The 21,079-nt window shown below is 33.5% G+C and overlaps 9 protein-coding genes across 9 annotated transcripts; 6 read left to right on the forward strand and 3 right to left on the reverse strand.

Annotated features, from left to right (window-relative positions):
- Window positions 1-316: 316 nt before the first annotated feature.
- On the forward strand, window positions 317-2,482 carry UBP13 (ubiquitin-specific protease UBP13; the record flags this gene model as incomplete). The annotated part of the gene is made up of 1 exon (XM_041548947.1): window positions 317-2,482. One exon carries the CDS (start codon window positions 317-319, stop codon window positions 2,480-2,482), a length of 2,166 nt encoding a protein of 721 aa, XP_041404881.1.
- A 377-nt stretch (window positions 2,483-2,859) lies between these two features.
- Window positions 2,860-3,615, forward strand: UBC6 (E2 ubiquitin-conjugating protein UBC6; the record flags this gene model as incomplete). Its single annotated transcript, XM_041548948.1, has 1 exon — window positions 2,860-3,615. The coding sequence occupies one exon, from the start codon at window positions 2,860-2,862 to the stop codon at window positions 3,613-3,615; it is 756 nt and encodes a 251-aa protein (XP_041404882.1).
- A 506-nt stretch (window positions 3,616-4,121) lies between these two features.
- KABA2_02S05830 (uncharacterized protein) lies at window positions 4,122-5,411 on the reverse strand (the record flags this gene model as incomplete). Its single annotated transcript, XM_041548949.1, has 1 exon — window positions 4,122-5,411. One exon carries the CDS (start codon window positions 5,409-5,411, stop codon window positions 4,122-4,124), a length of 1,290 nt encoding a protein of 429 aa, XP_041404883.1.
- Window positions 5,412-6,338: 927 nt separating this feature from the next.
- On the reverse strand, window positions 6,339-6,584 carry KABA2_02S05852 (uncharacterized protein; the record flags this gene model as incomplete). The annotated part of the gene is made up of 1 exon (XM_041548950.1): window positions 6,339-6,584. One exon carries the CDS (start codon window positions 6,582-6,584, stop codon window positions 6,339-6,341), a length of 246 nt encoding a protein of 81 aa, XP_041404884.1.
- A 1,486-nt stretch (window positions 6,585-8,070) lies between these two features.
- On the forward strand, window positions 8,071-8,673 carry KABA2_02S05874 (40S ribosomal protein eS8; the record flags this gene model as incomplete). The annotated part of the gene is made up of 1 exon (XM_041548951.1): window positions 8,071-8,673. The coding sequence occupies one exon, from the start codon at window positions 8,071-8,073 to the stop codon at window positions 8,671-8,673; it is 603 nt and encodes a 200-aa protein (XP_041404885.1).
- Window positions 8,674-9,624: 951 nt separating this feature from the next.
- On the forward strand, window positions 9,625-12,843 carry ILS1 (isoleucine--tRNA ligase ILS1; the record flags this gene model as incomplete). The annotated part of the gene is made up of 1 exon (XM_041548952.1): window positions 9,625-12,843. One exon carries the CDS (start codon window positions 9,625-9,627, stop codon window positions 12,841-12,843), a length of 3,219 nt encoding a protein of 1,072 aa, XP_041404886.1.
- Window positions 12,844-13,637: 794 nt separating this feature from the next.
- On the forward strand, window positions 13,638-15,260 carry KABA2_02S05918 (MFS transporter; the record flags this gene model as incomplete). Its single annotated transcript, XM_041548953.1, has 1 exon — window positions 13,638-15,260. The coding sequence occupies one exon, from the start codon at window positions 13,638-13,640 to the stop codon at window positions 15,258-15,260; it is 1,623 nt and encodes a 540-aa protein (XP_041404887.1).
- A 477-nt stretch (window positions 15,261-15,737) lies between these two features.
- ATG8 (ubiquitin-like protein ATG8) lies at window positions 15,738-16,094 on the forward strand (the record flags this gene model as incomplete). Its single annotated transcript, XM_041548954.1, has 1 exon — window positions 15,738-16,094. The coding sequence occupies one exon, from the start codon at window positions 15,738-15,740 to the stop codon at window positions 16,092-16,094; it is 357 nt and encodes a 118-aa protein (XP_041404888.1).
- A 294-nt stretch (window positions 16,095-16,388) lies between these two features.
- NUP170 (Nup170p) lies at window positions 16,389-20,846 on the reverse strand (the record flags this gene model as incomplete). The annotated part of the gene is made up of 1 exon (XM_041548955.1): window positions 16,389-20,846. The coding sequence occupies one exon, from the start codon at window positions 20,844-20,846 to the stop codon at window positions 16,389-16,391; it is 4,458 nt and encodes a 1,485-aa protein (XP_041404889.1).
- Window positions 20,847-21,079: the final 233 nt, after the last annotated feature.

Below are 21,079 nucleotides of genomic sequence, written 5' to 3' on the forward strand. Positions count from 1 at the left end.
AATAGATATTTGTACAGTAGACAAACAATGGGCTAGTGAACAGTTATTACCTTCTTTTTGTCTTTTCCCTCTAGCTGTCAATTGTTTTTGACGTATTCGGCAGGCATTCAATGGGGGCTGAATTTAACCACCACGCGTCGCGTAGGTAATGAGAGATTAGGCATGGGACATTTTCATCTATCGTACAGTAAGGTTAAATGAAAACTAATTAAATAATAATTAAAAATTCGACAAATTCAGATAACTGCTACTTACAAGTGGCTATTTAGTTGCATTCAACAGCACATTTCAAACCGTAAGAAGCAATCAAAAAAACATGTTTAAGCGCTTCCTATCGGTTAATAAAGCGTCTAAGATAAAAAATAGCTCTTCAGATGATCTTACAGTAAAACAACGAACGATTATTGATGATCCATTAGATGAAGAGCAAAAGATAAATTACGATAATACTGATGAGAAGGATGTACTAACTTCTTCTGAAATGCAAGGTTCGATGGTAATAATAGAAGAAGTGGAGAAGAGTTTTAGTAACACAAACCCATTCAGTAATGAACAAAACAACTCATTTAAAAGAGATATTCCACCACTGACAACTTCTGAGGAAGCATTTTCAAACGATGTTTATCCTCCACTTTGGTATAGTAGAAGAACAGATGATCTACCGTTTGGAGATGGATCTAACAAGGTTTTTGGCTTTGAGAACTTCGGTAATACATGTTATTGTAACTCCGTTTTACAATGTTTATACAATCATAAAGAATTCAGAATTAATGTTTTAACATATCCAAAATTAAAGGGCGAATCAAGAGAAAGAAAATTGAAAGTTACATCTAAGAACCCAAGAACTTATGACGGATTGTTGCAAGAATTAAATGGACATGGAGAAAGTACAACCTTGCCATTAGGTAATTTATCGGATTCCCACAATCGCTTTAATGAGGAAGAAAAATCATTTCAACACCAAAGTAAAAAAATGTTGTCAAGTTTTATGAGACGATCAAATAGTACTAACACGACGGTATTATCCAACGCAGAAACTTCAAATAGGGCAGAATCATTTATAAAAGTACCAGATTCAATACCAAAGGAAAATTCAGTTTTACAATCTGCTGATCCATTAAAATTAAACTCCGCCAATGACAGAAACTCTAGAATAACTATAGTTGGTAGGGAACTAGATAGTAGTATTTCGAAAATAAAAGGAGACCGTTCCTCGTCGAATGGCAGTTCTCATAAGACTATCAATTCAGTACCTGAGGAACATAACGATAATAATGTGAATACAAATGAACACTCGAATGAGGATCTAGGGAGAAAAATTTCAGACACTCAACCTATTTATCAAACCATCGAAAGAAGGAAGAAAGTTGCTTTAGTCAATGGGCCTGTTCTTAATATTGACCAAAAAATATCACAGCATGATACAGGATCACCCATATTTGGAAGTCTAAAAGACATATTTGAATGTATCACTGAAAATGATTATATGACAGGTGTTGTATCGCCATATCAATTTATTCATACTTTCAAGAGGGAAAATGTTTTGTTCAACAGTATGATGCATCAGGATGCACATGAATTTCTCAATTTCCTTTTAAATCAAATTAGCGATACGGATATGACTAATGGAAATAATATAAGCGCACCAAACTTTATTAAAGATATGTTCGAAGGTTCATTAACATATAGAGTAAAATGTCTAACATGTGATAATATAACTACTAGGGATGAAAATTTCCTTGATTTTCCAATTGAAGTTCAAGGGAAAAAAGAAACCAGCATACAAGATGTATTGCAAAAGTACCATCAAAGGGAGTTACTGAATGGTTCAAATAAATTTTATTGTGATTTGTGCTGTGGGCTTCAAGAGGCTGAAAGGGTAGTGGGTCTGAAAAATTTACCTAGTACATTACTATTACATTTAAAACGTTTTAAATATTCAGAGGCTGAGAACGCAAATATTAAATTGTTCAATAACATATACTATCCATCCAAGTTGCATGTTCAAAGTACATTTGACGCAACACAATCCAAAAATTACAATCTGACCGGTTTGGTTGTTCACATGGGGGGTGGGCCACAGCACGGTCATTATGTGGCTCTATGCAAGACCGAAAAATATGGTTGGTTGATTTTTGACGACGAGACAATTGAGACGATATCAGATGAGGATGTCTTGAAATATTCAGGAGACAGTGGTAGCATGTCCACGGCGTATTTGTTAATGTATACAGAGGATGATAATGCTACTGTTAACAGCTGTGTGGGACATGCGTCTCATCATGAAAACGTGTCGGAATTAATTCATGCAGACGATGTGGTTCGTCGAAAGAACTTCTTAAAGGATTTTGGCTGTTTAAATATCAGTTCAAGAGAAGAATCGGCGGAAATTGTTGAATCATTCAATACTGAGAAAAATGGTTTATCGAAGAATAGGATAGGTGAGAAAACCTCTAAGTTTTTCAGTTTTGGAAAGAAATAATGACTACTTATAATTACATACTTTTTTGGACGTTTTATAGAATCATTTAATTAATAATCAACTATCTATTAGATGTAAATATATTTAGCGACTTCTTGACACAACAGTCATTGTAAAAAATGGCTTAAAGGTTCTGCGAGATCGTCTCATGTACCCGGTAGGGTACATCGATTTTATTGTGGAGAGGTAAAAAAAAATAAGACTACACGGTTGCTACATAAGCAATTCAACAAATGGAAAAAAGAAACTCAAACCTGAAAAGAAACTTCTAGAAATATTTCTTAATCATAATTGATTTTAAAAAAACGTTGTTAATAGCTTACCTAGTTACTATCTCAAATACATCATAGATATAACATACCACAAAGAATATAAATATGGCTAGTAAGCAGGCACTAAAGCGGTTAACCAAGGAATACAAACTCCTTGTAGAAAATCCGCCTCCTTATATATCTGCTAGACCAAATGAAGATAACATACTAGAATGGCATTACGTCATCACTGGTCCATCTGACACACCCTATGAAGGTGGCCAATATCATGGGACTTTGACGTTCCCGTCTGATTATCCTTATAAGCCACCTGCTATCCGTATGATTACTCCAAATGGTAGATTTAAAGAAAATACTAGATTATGCCTTTCTATGAGTGATTATCATCCAGATTTGTGGAACCCTAGTTGGTCTGTGGCAACTATCTTGACAGGTCTATTAAGTTTCATGACAGGTGACGAAGGGACTACGGGTTCTATTAGTACAACAGAAGTACAAAAGAAAATATTGGCTAAGAGATCAGTAGAATATAACACACATTCAAATAGAAGATTCAAAACTGTGTTTCCAGAGTTGATTGAAGAAAATTTAAAGGTTTTGGAGAAAAGAAATAATGAGAAATCAAAAGATGGTGATATTGAAGCTATTGCTGCTGCCAGAGGTGTTGATCCTCTTATTCAAGCATCTAAGGAAAAGGTTATCAATATAACAGATATTGAGGATCCAGAGGATCGTATCCGTGCAGAAGAAGCTTTGCGTGAACAAAATGATAAGAATGCAAGAAAGGATCAACAATCACCATCGATATATTATATTGGTTTTGCCTTATTAATTGTTTTGTTCGGTATTTTTATGAAATAATAAATATGATAGTTAGATACAGCTTATAGATGATAACAGAATGATCTCTTATTATAATATTGAGTTGGCGCCTTAGATTTATTTCTGGGGAGAAGAAGTTTCCATCTGGCATAAAGTATACATCCTATAAAATCGTTACGCATTAAGTGAGCAAACCGTGATAATCATTTATTCTTTAAAATTGAGAGAATCATGAATGATAACCATTAAGTATAAAATGAAATATTCAAAAGTTGATAGATAATAGCAATTTTTTATGCTAATTATGTAATTCAAATAATGTTATATAATAAAAATATAGTAATTACGAAAACATGAATTAAAATTATATCCAGGATTATTTGATATTATCTTCCGTATGTCAACAATTTTAATTGACGTTACCATTAAAGATATTAGTAAGTATTTATTTGTTTATTGTGTGGATATGATATTATTATATATTAGAAATTATGAAAAGGAACAATGAGTTATTAATTTATTTTAGCGATATGTTTAAAGCTGAATCAGAATTTTTCAACTTCAATAATAATCTTCCCCTGAGCACGTTGTGTTTGTAGTACTTTCAGAGCCTCGGAAGTTTTCTTCCAACTGAAAGATTTGTAAATGACACATTTAACTGTCTCATTTGCTAAAAATTCACAACACTTTTCAATCCATTCATTCTTAGATGCTGTACTTGGACTTGGATCGAAATAAAAATGTGAATAATCGTATGACCAAATGATGGATCCAAATATTTTTCTAGCATTTGCACTTGGGTTATCCCATGAATTAAAAATATCTTCCTTATAGTCAGCAACATAATCACCCACAGTGGTGACGTACGCACCTTTGCCATGAATCAATGAGCTTGAGTGGGATAAAATATCGTAACCGCCTACAAAATCTAAAACAATATCAAATTTTCCTTGTGTGTATGGAATAACTACATCGGAGTTTTCGCGATCCCCATTATATGATTCTATTCTCTCTTCTTTTAACATTTTTCTTAATGGCTTACTCGATTTACCTCTACATGTTAAATAATTGATAAATATCATATCATCAGCCAAATGGGGAAACTCTTTTTTCAAAATATCAGGACCGTTACTTGATGTTACAATAACTAATTTAGGTTTCACTTTATAATAATTCTTCAATAATTGGATGGCAAACAAGCCAACAGAACTCGTCCCACCATTGATCAATACGTTAGAATCCTCAGTTAAATACTTATTTTTTTGTAATCTATCTAGGATATTAAATGCAGAACCCAAGCAGAACATCGTACCAGCAGCTTCTTCACAACTTACATTTTTAGGTTTGATAGCAATTGCTTCGGACTTAGGATCAATCAGTAATGATGATTGCAAAGCACCAGTGCCCAGATGTGGATGATAGTAAATACCAAATACCTCATCGCCTTCATGCCAAGCGTAGGCAATATCAGAACCAACATTTGTAACCACACCGCAGTATTCTCTACCAAGACCAATTTCACCTGATGTTGGGTTTACGTAACCGTTTCTGATTTTGACATCTACAGGGTTCAAACCAACATGAGAAACTTGAACAACTAATTTGTTCTTTGAGATTGGTGTTTTAATTTTGTTTTCATAAGAGAATTCTAATGGACCTTCTTTGGAATGAAACACTTGCGATTTAATAGGAATGTGTCTAACATTTCTAATAGGTCTAGCGACTCTTCTAAGTTTTATTTCATCAGATTTAATTTCAGAGGGGGCTGGAGCAGAAGGTAAGTAGGTTTCTGTCTCCAGTTTTGGATCAATATTCTTGATAACTTTCTTACTCATTTAAGATGTAGTACTATGGATTGGAAATAATCGTTTGCGTTAAAGGGGATATATATATAAAATACACAGTTGTTACTTTTCATATGAAGAAGTATAGAACTATAAGAGATGTTCTTTAAAAAATAAGAATTTATATATTATCTTCAAAGTGTATTTGATGATCATTACCTTGATTAATGTATCTACATTTTTTGTTGTCATTTTTAGTTAATTCACTCTATGTATTATGATTGAACTTTCACATCCTGCAGTATTTACATGCTCAATTTAGGTAATATTTTCCAGTTCGTATGTTTGTTGTCTGTCATTCTATTTGCGATGTTTTTGTTTTTTTTTCATCAGGAATATATTTGCGGTGAAAAGTGAAATTCGGTACTAAACGGAAGTAGAAGTAGAGAAAGTAGTATCATTATATATATATCAATTACTTAAATTCTTCTTATGGATAAAGAGAGATGAGCTCTCAATACTTATTTTACTCCGGTTGATTCTTTCGGTACAAAATATGAAATGTAAGTTTTTTGATGTATATGAAGATTAATTATAACCTGTATATATATCTGAGTGGCAGTATGTAGCATTAATAGTACGTATGAGAATATAAAGTTGTTAATATATGAACAAATGGGGTCTGGTGTGGACTATTTTCAGTAATAACTGTAGATCTGTACTATTTTCATTTTGGGCACATAACTAAGTACTATTGACAGGTGGTATGGATCATGTAAAACACGTGGAATAATTATACTTTCTTGAATCTGTATGAGTTCAAATATGAGATTTTCAATAAAAATACTATATCATTCCTCGTATGGTTCCATATTTTATTTGACAGAATAAGTCTATTCCACATAATTCGTTACTAACATTTTGAATCATATTTTCAAATATTATGGAACTGTTATCCTTGCTCTTTCCTTCAGTTGATTATGATGCTATCATAGGTTGAGGTGGAGTGATTCCTGCTTCAGTGTAATATTCTTCTAAATCTTCAGGTTCAAATATCACATCTATCATCAAAGAACAACTTGGGCAAACAGCGATGTTTTCACCATCAAACATATCATCAATAAGGATTTCGAACCGATCACCACATGGACATGGATATGTAAATAGTTGAGACTCCGGATGGAAAGTCATATCTTCAATTTCGATTTGGTCATATGTGGACATCCTTTAAGTATACGATATTATTGTTAATGTTGTGTTATAGTTGGAGATGCAAATATATGGAAGCCCTTCTTGCATATGTATGATATTTAAAACAAATAACAAAAAGATATTAATACGTATTATTATTATTCTTGTTATTATTATTAATTATATTCCACCAAAACGGTCATCGATTTGAATTGAAATTCTAAATTTTTTGAAAATTTCTTTTTCTGGGAAACTTTTCACGTGACGTAGGATTCCGCATTTTTTGGACGACTGTATCCATAACATCCTTACATCTATTTATTTTATTTCAATTATGAAAGAATTTTAAATTTTATTATTTTTATTTGAAAATATTTTAGAAAAATATGAAACATGGAGTGCGCTTTATCAAAGGAAAACGCCGCAGGAAATGGATTTTTTGCAAACCTATGTAAGCCAACGGTCGGTAGGTCCTTTCGGGGCTGGGTGGGGGAGGGAAAGGGAAAAATACTACTTCAATTTGACTGAACAACTAATTTGGAACTGCTTAGGCTGGATAACCTCCGTCAGTTCCACCTAATAATATCTCAAAATACCTTCTCAATTTAGTGAGACTGGAAGGGGAACCCTGCAAGCGTTCGCTTCAGAGGCTAGTAGCAAGGTGAACCAAGCAGAGTATTGCAATGAGGTTTACACTCTACGATTGGTCACTCTAGCCCATTTGTAAACCCATCGGTCGATGTGATGATTGCGTACGTAGTAATTCTCAAACTAACTAAGCGTTCGATTTCTAATACTCAATCCCTGTTCCCTAACAATTTTTGTTCAATCCTTGATAGTAACAATAATATACCACTACATAGATGTAATAATACTATGGGAGGAAGAACCCAAAGTAGCCAGACATCTTGAATTTGTAGTTAAAAGTGATATATTTTACTCATATATTGTTTAATTATCTACTTACATTTCAAAGAAAACCGTAAACTAATCACACCAGACAAAACGTATGTACTACACAGATGAAATAATCATGAGAGAGATATTGATGATCCTTAATAAAAAGAAGAACGCTAAAGAATATATTGTGAATGATCAGAGATGAATAGTAATTTTAACGGATTAACGTGAATAGAGATTCAAGAAATATAATTATCGATATATTAAATTGTGAAACCTATTAAATATTTGAAATAGAAAGACACTGTATATAGTAATAGTCAAGAGATAAACCAACAATGAGAATGATAGTTAACAATCTGTAAATTATAGTATATGATATCTCCGAATTTAAAATGTGGGATCTTTTCATTAACATTACTGACTTTATTTATCTAAGGATAAGATTATCAAGAAAATGAAATATTTTAAAAAATATATCTATATATTCTCCCATTAAAAAAATTTTGAAACTTATTGGAATTTTAATTTACTAACATTTAAATATATTGAGGTAATATAACTAACATTCCAAGTTTTATTTCATCAACACTCAAAAAAAAATTTTACAGTTATCAAAATGGGTATTTCTCGTGATTCTCGTCACAAAAGATCAGCCACAGGTGCTAAGCGTGCTCAATTCAGAAAGAAGAGAAAGTTCGAATTAGGTCGTCAACCAGCTAACACCAAGATTGGTGCTAAGAGAATTCACACTGTCAGAACCAGAGGTGGTAACAAGAAGTTCAGAGCTCTAAGAATTGAGACCGGTAACTTCTCATGGGCTTCCGAAGGTATGTCCAAGAAGACCAGAATTGCTGGTGTTGCTTACCATCCATCCAACAACGAATTGGTCAGAACTAACACTCTAACCAAGGCTGCTGTTGTTCAAATCGATGCTACTCCATTCAAGCAATGGTACCAAGCTCACTACGGTCTATCTCTAGGTAAGAAGAAGAACACTAAGGAAGAAGAAGTTGTTGCTAAGTCCAAGAGTACTGAAAAGAAATGGGCTGCCAGAGCTGCTTCCGCCAAGGTTGAACAAGCTGTTGAATCTCAATTCACTGCTGGTAGACTATACGCTGTTATCTCATCTAGACCAGGTCAATCCGGTAGATGTGATGGTTACATTCTAGAAGGTGAAGAACTAGCTTTCTACCTAAGAAGAATGACCGCTAAGAAATAAGCTTCTTGAAATAATAATAAATCTATTTACATTTTTACAAATAAAAACAGACATCATTATCATATTTTGTCATTCTAAATAATTTTATATTTCAATGCATTATTTTATAGTTAACAAATCAAATATATGTATATGTGTGTGCCTTAGTTATTTTGGTATTATTATACGGTTATGTGAGATGTATTATATAAAGTACCAAGAAATAGTTTGAAATTGACTAAACTGTTTCACATTTAGTTTCTATTTATTATTTACAAATTAATATTTTGTAGTCCGACAATGAATTTCAAAAAATATAAATAACTTTCATTGTGATGATGTTGACATGTAAAAGGTCATAATTATCGACAAAAAACATAAACATATGGTTGTTCTGAATCAATGCAAGAGTGTGCTATAATTACTAGATATCTTACATAAAAGACAATTATAAAGCGCATACACAAGGTAATTTAAACATCTCACAAGACTGCACAAGAGCGTAACCCAATTTTTCTTCCGCTGTTGGCAAGATAACACATAATTTTCACGTAAATAATCCCATCACGTCAGTTATATTTCGTAATATTGAAATCTATCAAATCATTCAACATAATATATAGAAAGTAACACCTCTGCCTTATATACTTTTACTGAATCTTCAATTAATCATTCTTTCATTGCCAATCATTTTTATTTCCTCAAAAACTTTTCAGTTTAAGCAACAAAATAAACCGTGGCAGATCAAGACAACGCAGAAATGACTGATTTTTTTGAACAAAAAAATTCATACACCGAGAGAGCAAGAGAGACAAATTTGTCATGAAATTTTTATTAACGAAGTGTCATCGATAACTCATACTTACACATATATTATATAAGATAAACTTGTTTTATTTTTGTAATTTTTTTTATTCTTAATAGAATAGACATATAAAGAAAGACTCTTCAAAAAACATACAAACGTAAATTATGTCTGAAAGTTCTTCTCATTTTTCCTTCTCAAAGGAAGAAGAAAAAGTTCTTGCCTTATGGGACGAAATCGATGCCTTCCACACTTCTTTGAAATTAACCGAAGGTAAGCCAGAATTTTCCTTTTATGATGGCCCTCCATTTGCCACAGGTACCCCTCATTACGGTCATATCTTAGCCTCTACCGTGAAGGATATTGTTCCAAGATATGCAACCATGACCGGTCATCACGTTGAGAGAAGATTCGGTTGGGATACTCATGGTGTTCCAATTGAACATATCATTGACAAGAAGTTGAACATCAAGGGTAAGGACGATGTCTTCAAATTTGGTCTAAAGAATTATAACGACGAATGTAGAGCTATTGTTATGACTTACGCCGCCGACTGGAGAAAGACCATCGGTCGTCTAGGTCGTTGGATTGACTTCGATAATGATTATAAGACCATGTACCCTTCTTTCATGGAATCTGAATGGTGGGCTTTCAAGGAACTGTTTGAAAAGGATCAAGTCTACCGTGGTCACAGAGTCATGCCTTACTCTACCGGTCTAACTACTCCATTGAGTAACTTCGAGGCTCAACAAAACTATAAGGATGTTAATGATCCAGCTGTCACCATTGGTTTCGACGTTATCGGTCAAGAAAAGACCAAATTGGTTGCTTGGACTACTACCCCATGGACTTTACCATCTAACATGGCTCTTTGTGTCAACGCTGAATTTGAGTACGTTAAGATTTACGATGAAACCAAGGACTGTTACTACATTCTTTTAGAAGCTTTGATCAAATCGCTATACAAGAAGCCAAAGGATGCCAAATACAAGGTTGTTGAAAAGATTCAAGGTAAGGACTTAGTTGGTTTGAAATATAAGCCATTGTTCCCTTACTTCGCTGAAGAATTTAAGGAAACCGCATTCAGGGTCATTTCTGATAACTATGTCAGTGCTGATTCTGGTACTGGTATTGTCCATAACGCTCCAGCGTTTGGTGAAGAGGATTACAACGTTTGTTTATCCAACCATATCATTGACGAAGACTCTAGTTTCCCTAACCCAATTGATGACTTAGGTAAGTTCACACCAGAAGTTTCTGATTATGCTGGTGTCTATGTCAAGGATGCTGATAAGTTGATTATCAAACACTTGACTGAAACAGGTAACATGCTGTACGCTACTCAAATTCGCCATTCTTACCCATTCTGTTGGAGATCTGATACACCGCTACTTTACAGAACTGTTCCAGCTTGGTTCATCCGTGTTAAGAACATTGTTCCACAACTTTTGGAATCCGTTCAACAATCTCACTGGGTTCCAAACAGTATTAAAGAAAAAAGATTCACTAACTGGATTGCTAACGCTCGTGATTGGAATGTCTCTAGAAACAGATACTGGGGTACTCCAATTCCATTGTGGGTCTCTGAAGATTACAAGGAAATTGTTTGTGTTGGTTCTGTTCAAGAATTAGAAGAATTATCTGGTGTTAAGGGTATTACCGATCTACATCGTGATACCATTGATAACATCACCATCCCATCTAAGCAAGGTAAGGGTGACTTAAAGAGAATTGAAGAAGTCTTCGACTGTTGGTTCGAATCCGGTTCTATGCCATACGCTTCTCAACATTATCCATTTGAAAACAAAGACTTATTTAAACAAAGAAACCCAGCCAACTTCATTTCCGAAGGTTTAGACCAAACTAGAGGTTGGTTCTACACTTTATCCGTCTTGGGTACTCATTTGTTCGGTCAAGTTCCATACCAAAATGTTATCGTCTCTGGTATTGTTCTAGCTTCTGATGGTAGAAAGATGTCCAAATCCCTAAAGAACTACCCAGATCCTAACATTGTTTTGGAGAAGTATGGTGCCGATGCCCTAAGATTATACTTAATCAACTCCCCAGTATTGAAAGCTGAAAGTCTGAAGTTCAAAGAAGAAGGTGTCAAGGAAGTTGTCTCAAAAGTCTTGTTACCATGGTACAATTCCTTCAAATTTCTGGATGGACAAATTGCTCTATTGAAAAAGACCTCAAACATCGACTTCAAATACAACCCAGATTTAACTGGTGAAAATGTTATGGACAAATGGATTCTTGCCTCCATGCAATCATTGGTTCAAGAAATTCACGAAGAGATGGGTCAATATCAACTATATACCGTTGTTCCAAAACTATTGAATTTCATTGACCAATTGACTAACTGGTACATCAGATTCAACCGTCGTCGTTTAAAGGGTGAAAATGGTGTTGAGGATTGTGTCAAGGCTCTAAACTCTCTATTTGAAGCTCTATTTACTTTTGTTCGTGCTATGGCTCCATTTACTCCGTTCTTGGCTGATTCCATCTACTTACAATTGAAGGCCTACATTCCTGATGAAGTATTAGCAAGATTTGGTGAAGATGGTAGATCTGTCCATTTCTTGTCTTACCCTGTTGTAAGAGAGGAACTATTCGATGAAGCTATTGAAAAGGCTGTCGCAAGAATGCAATCTGTCATTGAATTAGGTAGAAACGTTAGAGAAAAGAAGATGATATCTTTGAAGACCCCATTAAAGACTCTAGTCATTCTACATAGTGACAAGGATTACTTGAAGGACGTCGAAGCTCTAAAGGCTTATGTCATTGAAGAATTGAATGTCAGAGACGTTATCATCACTGATGATGAAGAAGCTTATAATGTTGAATACAAAGCTGTTGCCGACTGGCCTGTTTTAGGTAAGAAGTTGAAGGGTGATGCCAAGAAGGTAAAGGTCGGTTTACCAAAGGTCTCCTCCGATGACGTCAAGACTTACATGGCTACTGGTAAGCTAACTGTTGATGGAATTGATCTTGTTATGGGTGATTTGAATGTTATCAGAGATCTACCAGAATCTGCTATTCAAAGTGGTAGAGAAACTAGAACTGACAACGATGTCTTGATCATTCTAGATACTAACGTGTACGATGAACTAAAGACTGAAGGTTTAGCAAGAGAAATTATTAATAGAATTCAAAAATTGAGAAAGAAGGCTGGTCTAGAGGCCACCGATGATGTTCTAGTGCAATATGATCTAGTTAAAGATTCAATGAACTTCGAAAAGGTTCTAAATGAGCATAACGCTATGGTATCTAAGACTTGTAGATCTGAAATTTCCAAATTCGATTCTTCCAGATCCGATTCTATTGCTGACGAAGAACAATCTATCAATGACACAATCTTCAAGCTAAAAATATATAGATTGTAAATGATGAAAAACACAAAATAAATAATTATAAAAAATAAATAAATTGTAATCTAATATTATAAATTAACATATTTACTTAATTTATCTTTGACATCTAAAAATAATTATGTTTATAGTTAATTTGTAATTGCCCAAGAATTATAGTACCCTGTGTGAATAATACTAGTACAAGCCCTTATGATCCAAATCTATACTTCTCTGAAACAACTGTTCCCCATTTTTTTTTCATATAATATTCTCAGTACAACAAATTTATCGAACAATAGTAGCTGTTGTAAAGATTAAATATTTTCACAAGAAGAAAAGAATCCAATGACTGGCTTCAAATAGCTTTCTAGTAATTATAAATCAATATAATTACTGCAAATAGTAACTAATATCAGAGACGGATATAGCAAGGAGATACGAAAAGAAAAGGAAGAACAGAATATTTTTCACAGAAAAACCCACACAGACGATTTTTTGTCCGTCCAAAATCCGCCAGTGTCGCATTTGAAGCAATTGCCATAATTACTATTTCTACGGCTGACACATGGATATAATTAATCTTATTAAGGTTTCGATGAATTCTTGTCAACCAGTCCTAATAATGATAGATCACAACAGAGGGATGATTGTGATAAAAATGATGAGTAATGCCATAAGAATTAATTAATCTACGATAATTTTCAATACCTATAAATATTGGACATATTTGAATAGTTAAAATAAAATGTCCAGAAATCAAAAAAAAGAAGACCACAAAGCATCTACAAATAAACGAGAATTAAATAACAAATCACTTTATAGAATAAATGTCACTAAAATATTTCAAAAATACGACGTTTGTTGACGTATTAGAGCTACTAAAGTTAGTGAACATTCCTGAATTACATAACATCCCAAAAGAAAATGACAATCTAGGATCTAATACTACAGATAACGAGAGTTTTGACTCTGCAGAACGGGATAATGTCAATATTTCTATTGACAAAGTTGATACCAATCTTACTGAAAAGAATGAAAAATTTGATCCATTCTTGGTGACTTGGAGGGGTCCAAACGATCCAGAGTTTCCGATGAATTGGTCTTCCACAAGAAAGATTCTAACAATGGTTCAAATTATGTTACTTACATGTGTCAATTATATGGGTTCATCAATTTATACTCCTGGTGAAAATGGAATTAGAAATGAATTTAATGTAGGGCATGTTACAGCAACTTTAAATCTTTCCCTTTATATTTTAGGTTATGGTATTGGCCCTCTAATTTTCTCACCTTTATCCGAACTATCGAGAATTGGACGTCTACCAATTTACTTTATTACATTTTTACTATTTTTTGTCTTCAATATTGGGATTTCCACAGTTCATAGTATTGGTGGAATGATTGTTATGAGATTTATAACTGGTATATTATGTTCACCTCCATTAGCAACTGGTGGTGCTTCTATTGGTGACATCATTGCCCCAGAAGATATGAGTGTATACATTGGTATATGGTCCGTTGGTACAATGGTGGCTCCAATTATTGGTCCATTATTAGGTGCTTCAATGGTAGTTGCTAAAGGTTGGCGTTGGATCTTTTGGCTTTTGGTTTTTTTGTCTGCATTCACTCTAATCTTTATATTTTTCTTCTTCCAGGAAACTTCACACAAGACAATTCTTTCAAGAAGAGCACGTAGAATTAGGAAACAAACTGGCGATGACAGATTTTATTCTATTCATGACAAAGAAGATGAACAAATGGAAATTAACACAATAATAAAGAATACTTTAGTCAGGCCATTCAAAATGATCGCTAGGGAGCCAATTATTCTAGCATTTGATTTATACTCTGGTATAGCTTATGGTGCTTTTTATTTATTTTTTGAATCATTCCCAATAGTATTTATAAATGTTTATCATTTTACATTAATTGAACTTGGTTTATCCTATCTGGGGTTTTGTGTTGGTTGCTTTATGGCTTTTATGATTTTAGGTATTTTCCAAATGAAATATCTAAAGAAAAAGTTTGAAAATAAGTCTTTTGTACCAGAAGATTTGTTAGTCATCTTACTATTTGTATTTTGGGCCTTCCCAGCATCTTTATTCCTATTCGGATGGGCAGCTAGTACCCATTGGATTGTTCCCATCATCGCTCAAGTATTATTTGTTATATGTTGCTGGAATTTATTTCAAGTTACTTTTGCATATTTGGCCATTAGTTTCCCAAAGTATGTTGCATCTGTCTTTGCGGGAAATGGTTTATTTAGGGCAGGGTTCGCTTGTTCTTTCCCATTATTTGGTAGAGCCATGTACGACAACCTGGCCATTGATGGATACCCGGTTGGCTGGGGTTCTACCATTGTTGGATTTATAGCCCTCGCATTATCTGTGGTTCCATTTGTTTTGTATAAGTACGGACATATCCTGCGTGCCAAATCAAAGTTCACATAAAATTATTCTTGCTTATGTACACAGATATTCATAGATCCATATTATATCACTTTATAAACATCAAATAAATTCATAAACTAAGTTAACTGAAACCTCTTCCCCTCTGCCCCTCTCCCTTCTCCTCCCCCACTTAGCTACATAACAAGATCAATAAAATAACTTCTTAAAATCTGTTTTTTTGCCTCTCTTAAATGACTATCTTTTTAGGGGCGTCCATCGCTGAACTCCTCTTTCTTTTACATTTTCCCGTTTTCTTTTAATATATAAATGACAATGCTAAAGAGCAAGAGGAAGCTGATAACTTGATATATTAACAAATGGTAAAGACAGGGTAGTTTACGATAAGACTAACTAACATAAAATTAACATAGTACTAAGAGAGACAGAAAATAGATACTACACAAAACAATACAAGATACTTTTAGAGGAGAAAAAATATATATATATATATATATATATATATTATCCCATCTCACAATGAAATCGACATTTAAATCAGAATATCCATTCGAAAAGAGAAAGACTGAATCAGAGAGGATATTAAACAGATTTCAGAATAGAATACCGGTGATCTGTGAAAAAGCTGAAAAATCAGACATACCAGAGATTGACAAACGAAAATATCTAGTACCCGCAGATTTAACTGTAGGACAATTCGTATACGTCATAAGGAAGAGGATAATGCTTCCACCAGAAAAGGCAATATTTATCTTTGTAAATGATACTCTTCCACCTACAGCTGCACTAATGTCAGCTGTATATCAAGAGAATAAGGACAAAGATGGGTTTTTATATATTACATATTCAGGTGAAAATACATTTGGACAACAATAACAAGAATAAATTAAATGACTTTATATATATATATATATAATAATAATTTAGTTTGGGTACCTAAGGTTGTGGCACAACCAATTTTATATAACAATATATATAGTTCGATATAACACACTACAATAAATTTGCTATCTTTTTTTTTTGCCCAATTACTTCTACATGTCCTATAACCGGATACAATTATAATACAAAACGAAACATTTAAATATATTATGACTTTTATTTATTATACAAATTATGAATTAAGATACTATCATGATAATTTTTCTCCAGCATATGTAATGATTTCATTCAGATATTATTACCACTTTTCTTTGTGTAATTTTCGATTGGATCCGTTTCTATGCTATATTCATCTAACTGTGATACTTCATCAAACGTGATAACGTCTCTCAATTTTCTATCGTGTTGATACCATTCTTTAATTAACCATCCCATCTCTCTATTTAATCCATCATCCCTGGAGTCTAATGTTTCTAGGAGACTTCTTAATACATGATACAGTTTGTTATACGAAACATTCGATGAAATGAATATAGAAGCAATAATACCAGCTTTAATATGTTCCTTTGGTAGAGATTCTTCGAATAAATGCAAAATGATAGGAAATAATTCCGCTATTGGAAAGACATATTCAGATGTGTGAACAGTTCTCCCAATCTTGATTACAATATTAGATAATAAATTGATAAAATTCAAAGAATCTTCAATCTTATTAGTAGACTGTAATTCTTTCTTTACAGATTCAAATAACTCATTCCATGTTGCCATTATTTCTTCTTCGTTACGGAAATCTGAAACTTTAAATATATTCAATGCCACTTCATGGTATCCTAATGGGATTGCGTAATCATTAAACAGATCACTTACCGGTAAAACTTTATTGTTTAACTCCTTAATCAACTTCTGTTTAGTTTCAGATTCAACTCTATTATCTGTATTGATAAGATTAATTAAATCATCTTGAACAGCAGCAATATCAAACAATTCTTGAATTATACCAGTTAATTGAACCATGCTTTGTTTTTGGTTTGGAGGGCAAACACCGTTGCAGAAACCATTAGCACGAGATAAGCATTCAATTCTGTCTCTTAAAATGATATCAAAATTAGATACCGCCAAGGAGTAAAGAATTTCAGCAGCTTTATAGAATTGAGATTTTCTTGATTGGTATACCCAATACAGATTTGATATTTTTAAGGAATCCTTTGATTTTTCTTCCAAGTAAAGTTGAATAAATGCAGTATCTAAATCCAGCAATTTATCAGCTTGATCTTGCGATACTAACCAGTCGTACATGTGATAGTGGAATAATTTGTCATTATAATTAAAGGCAATTGCGTAACTTTGATCCTTCAATGTGTTAGCATCTCCGCACACCATATTTAAACCATTAATATCGGTACTCTTCTTCGAAGCGACTTCGTCGACTTTAACTAAAACTTCTGAAATAAAATCATAGATCATCATACGTTTATCATAGTATTCCTTTCTTTGATCGTTTATAGCGCATCCATTCGCAACATATTGATAAGCAAGCTTGTTCCTATCTATGAGGTTAGCAATATTTAATAAGAATTCAATAGTCTTAGGGAAGTAGTTTAGACTTAGCATTACCAACACGGCTTCCTTTAACTTATCGAAAGCTAAGTCATCAACTATTTTTTCAAATAATTTAATTGCATGATCAAGATGATAGCAAACAGTATCATAATCACCTAAGCCGATTTCTTTAGCCTTCTTTAAGTGTTCCATAGCTCTAAAACTTAGGATATCACTACTGGAGCAGAAAGAACCACATCGTTCCTGTAAAGTTGTAGCAGCAAATTCAATAGAGGCACCTCTTGAAATATTTCTATTTATTACAGATAGAAGTATTTCTCTAATTAAACTTTTAGAATTTTCATTAGGGGCAAACAAGTCCTTAAAAGTAAGCTTGGATAATCTAATTTGTATGTCAACTTTTAAAAACTTCATGATATCCTTAAATGCAAGGTATTGGTGTTCGTAACCTTCAATCTCGCTTTCTTCGTATAGGACATTCAAAAACGATAGTGCCTCCTTCATAGAGTGAACCAGCTTGATCAATGAGTTGACAGCAATATTTTCTGCTTGATTAGCAACCTCATCATATTTGTTTTTAGAACTTTCAGTTGGCAAAGAAGGGGCAATTACTTGAGTAATAGAATCGCCATAATTAGAGAAAAATTCGTTCAGGATTAAGATTGAAGACAAATAATATTCAATATCCATTTTTGTAATTGATACACTATTGATAAAGTTTCCGGTTTGAAGAGATTCTGGGATTAATGTATTCATTTTGTTAAATTTGGCATTAGCATCAGGTACAAAAATATTTTTACTCCATATGTCACGGAATAGTCTTGAAATAAGCATGGCAATACCATAGAATCTTGGGGATAAGACAACATCATCAAGGTTAAAGTTTGTATTCGTTGATGTGATGCTATTCACTGCCTTTTGAGTTGCAGTAGTTAAAGATGGTTTGGATAATAGCGAAGTAACAGTAGATGCAGAGTAGCGGTTATATGAAGGTTTAATATCTATCACACCAGGAATACCAACAGTTAGGAAAGTTAACGCTTTGGATCTGATTAATTCAGACTTGTTGAATTTGCATGTAACATATAATGCACTGGAACAGGCTTCGGATAGACCATTATTCAAAACGAATGGCAAAGGATTATCAATCAAAGATTCAAATACTTCATCAGGGGTACGATACCTATAAATTTCAATGGCTGTCTTGGTTAGTACAGCAACCTTTAAATCATCAGCACTATACTGGGTTGCATATTCATTAGCATAACCACCTGGTTTTGTAGTAGCATTGAATGTTGGAGTAAGGGCAACAATTTGTTTAACAGGGCTTGTAGTATCTAGGAATGTTGCATTTTCGACGTACTTTCCATGATTTTTCAAAATACCATAATCAGGAACACTGACAAACAGACGATGATTCACAGGTAAATTTTGAGCATTGGATTTTTCTTCAATATTCGCTTTTCTAGCCTGTATTGTTGCTTTGATTTTTTGACCTGGAGTTTGTACAGTAGTAGTAGCAGTTGAAGTAGTTGGCGGTAATTTCTGATCAACAGGTTGAGCTGGTTGGGTAGATTTTATCAAAGAAGAAAAGAAAATACCTGGTGAGATGATTGTACTCGAATCAGTAGTTTCCAATAGCACAGACGATTTCTTTTGTAGCTTTAGTAATATCGATTCAGAGTAGGTCAAACTTGAGTAGAATGGTATGTTCCTCTTCTGCTGTTCTAATTGTTGCTGTTGAAGTTCCTGTTGCATTGCCTCAGGAGTAACAGAACTTGGTGGAAATTTAATAGACTCTAATCTCAGAGCCTCGATTGAATTTCTACCCACTGATCCGTTGAAATACAAACGGACACCACCAATAGTTAATGCAACCAAAAATAAGTTATTGTTTTCTTGTTGAGACACTGAGATGATCTTGCAAATTTTCAAGTATTTTTTCCCCAAGATTGCAGCAGCTCTTGCAGTTGTGGTACCAATTATTCTACTTATGTATGAGGGACCAACAACCATAGGGCCCTCTAGTGACTTATCTTTTATCAAGTAAGCTCTTATGGTTGATTTAGAAGATAAAGAGTAAACGATGTTTCTTGATTGGTCAACTGTAAGCTGAATAATTGTTTCTTGTGCGTATTTAGAATCTTCTTCAAAAAACGATTGAACTAATTCACTACCTGGTAACTTATTCAAGACATTTGTTGGAAGTAAACTTGACCACGATGATTGTGTTAGGCATACTTTATTACATTTACTATTGAACCAGTCATCTGAGCCAGTGTATTGTAACTCCCAAATGTTCAAATCATTAGTTGTACTAGCGAAAAAAATTTGGCCTGTCTTCTCACATGATACGATCTCTAATGAACCCATTCCACTTATTGATACCGATAATCCTGTATTGTAAACGGTTATGTCGTTAGATACATTGTTATAGGATAGTGCCAGGATGTACATATCAAAAGGGGTAGATATCAATAACAAATAGTTTATGTGGTTAACAAATGTATTTGGTTTGGGTTTAACTAATTTTACATTCAATATAGTGTGTTTGATTTCTTCGATTGACTGGAAGTCGTTGTTAGAATCAATATTCCATAATATCAACTTGTTATCAATAGTGATCCAACATCTATTCAATTCGGGAAAGATACCCATATCACTCTTAATTTCAGTCTTGCAAGCTTCTTGTAATAACACATCTGGAATATTGATAACAGATTGACGTTCAAATGGTGTAAATGCACCTAATCCACCGACATCTCTAGCGAAGTTATAGTTCACGCCATTATTATAGTACGACCTTTCATCCAGAATAGGTGAGTTAGAATCACGACGTTCTAAATTGTCAATATATTCACTAGCTAATTCCAGGGGTTTCTTAGTTCCTAAGCCCGTCAATCTTATATTATCGTTATTGGGTGATAAACCTGGTTGCATATATGTAGAATTACCAATTGGACTTGTTGCACTTGCAAATGATGTCATAGCACTGTTATGATTGTTGTTGATTGTCCTAGTGCCTGCGTTTATCAAATTGTTCCCGTTCATATTGGAAATTCCATTCCCCATACCACTGACTCTGTTGGTATTTACAGCATTGCTATTTGTGTTTGAAAATGTATTTGAACCAACAAATGTGTTATCACTATAATCTACTCTACTTTTCAGCGGAGTTGAGAACATGATTTTATTTTATATTGCAAAGAAGGATTCAGGATAAACAAAGAATGTTCCGTTTCCAAAAATGTAAATCTCTAGAACAGTAAATAATTGCTTGTCAATTCTTTTTGTTAATGATTCCAATCAAGCTGAATGATTTAGTTCACTGTGTAATTGTTCCACTTATACAAATCAACACATCGATGGTGTTCCAAAATGAGTTACAATATGTTTTTTAGCTATTTCGAAAAAAAAAA

This window comes from Maudiozyma barnettii, assembly GCF_903064755.1.
Source record: "Maudiozyma barnettii strain CLIB 1767 genome assembly, contig: KABA2_02, whole genome shotgun sequence".
Taxonomy (NCBI): domain Eukaryota; kingdom Fungi; phylum Ascomycota; class Saccharomycetes; order Saccharomycetales; family Saccharomycetaceae; genus Maudiozyma; species Maudiozyma barnettii.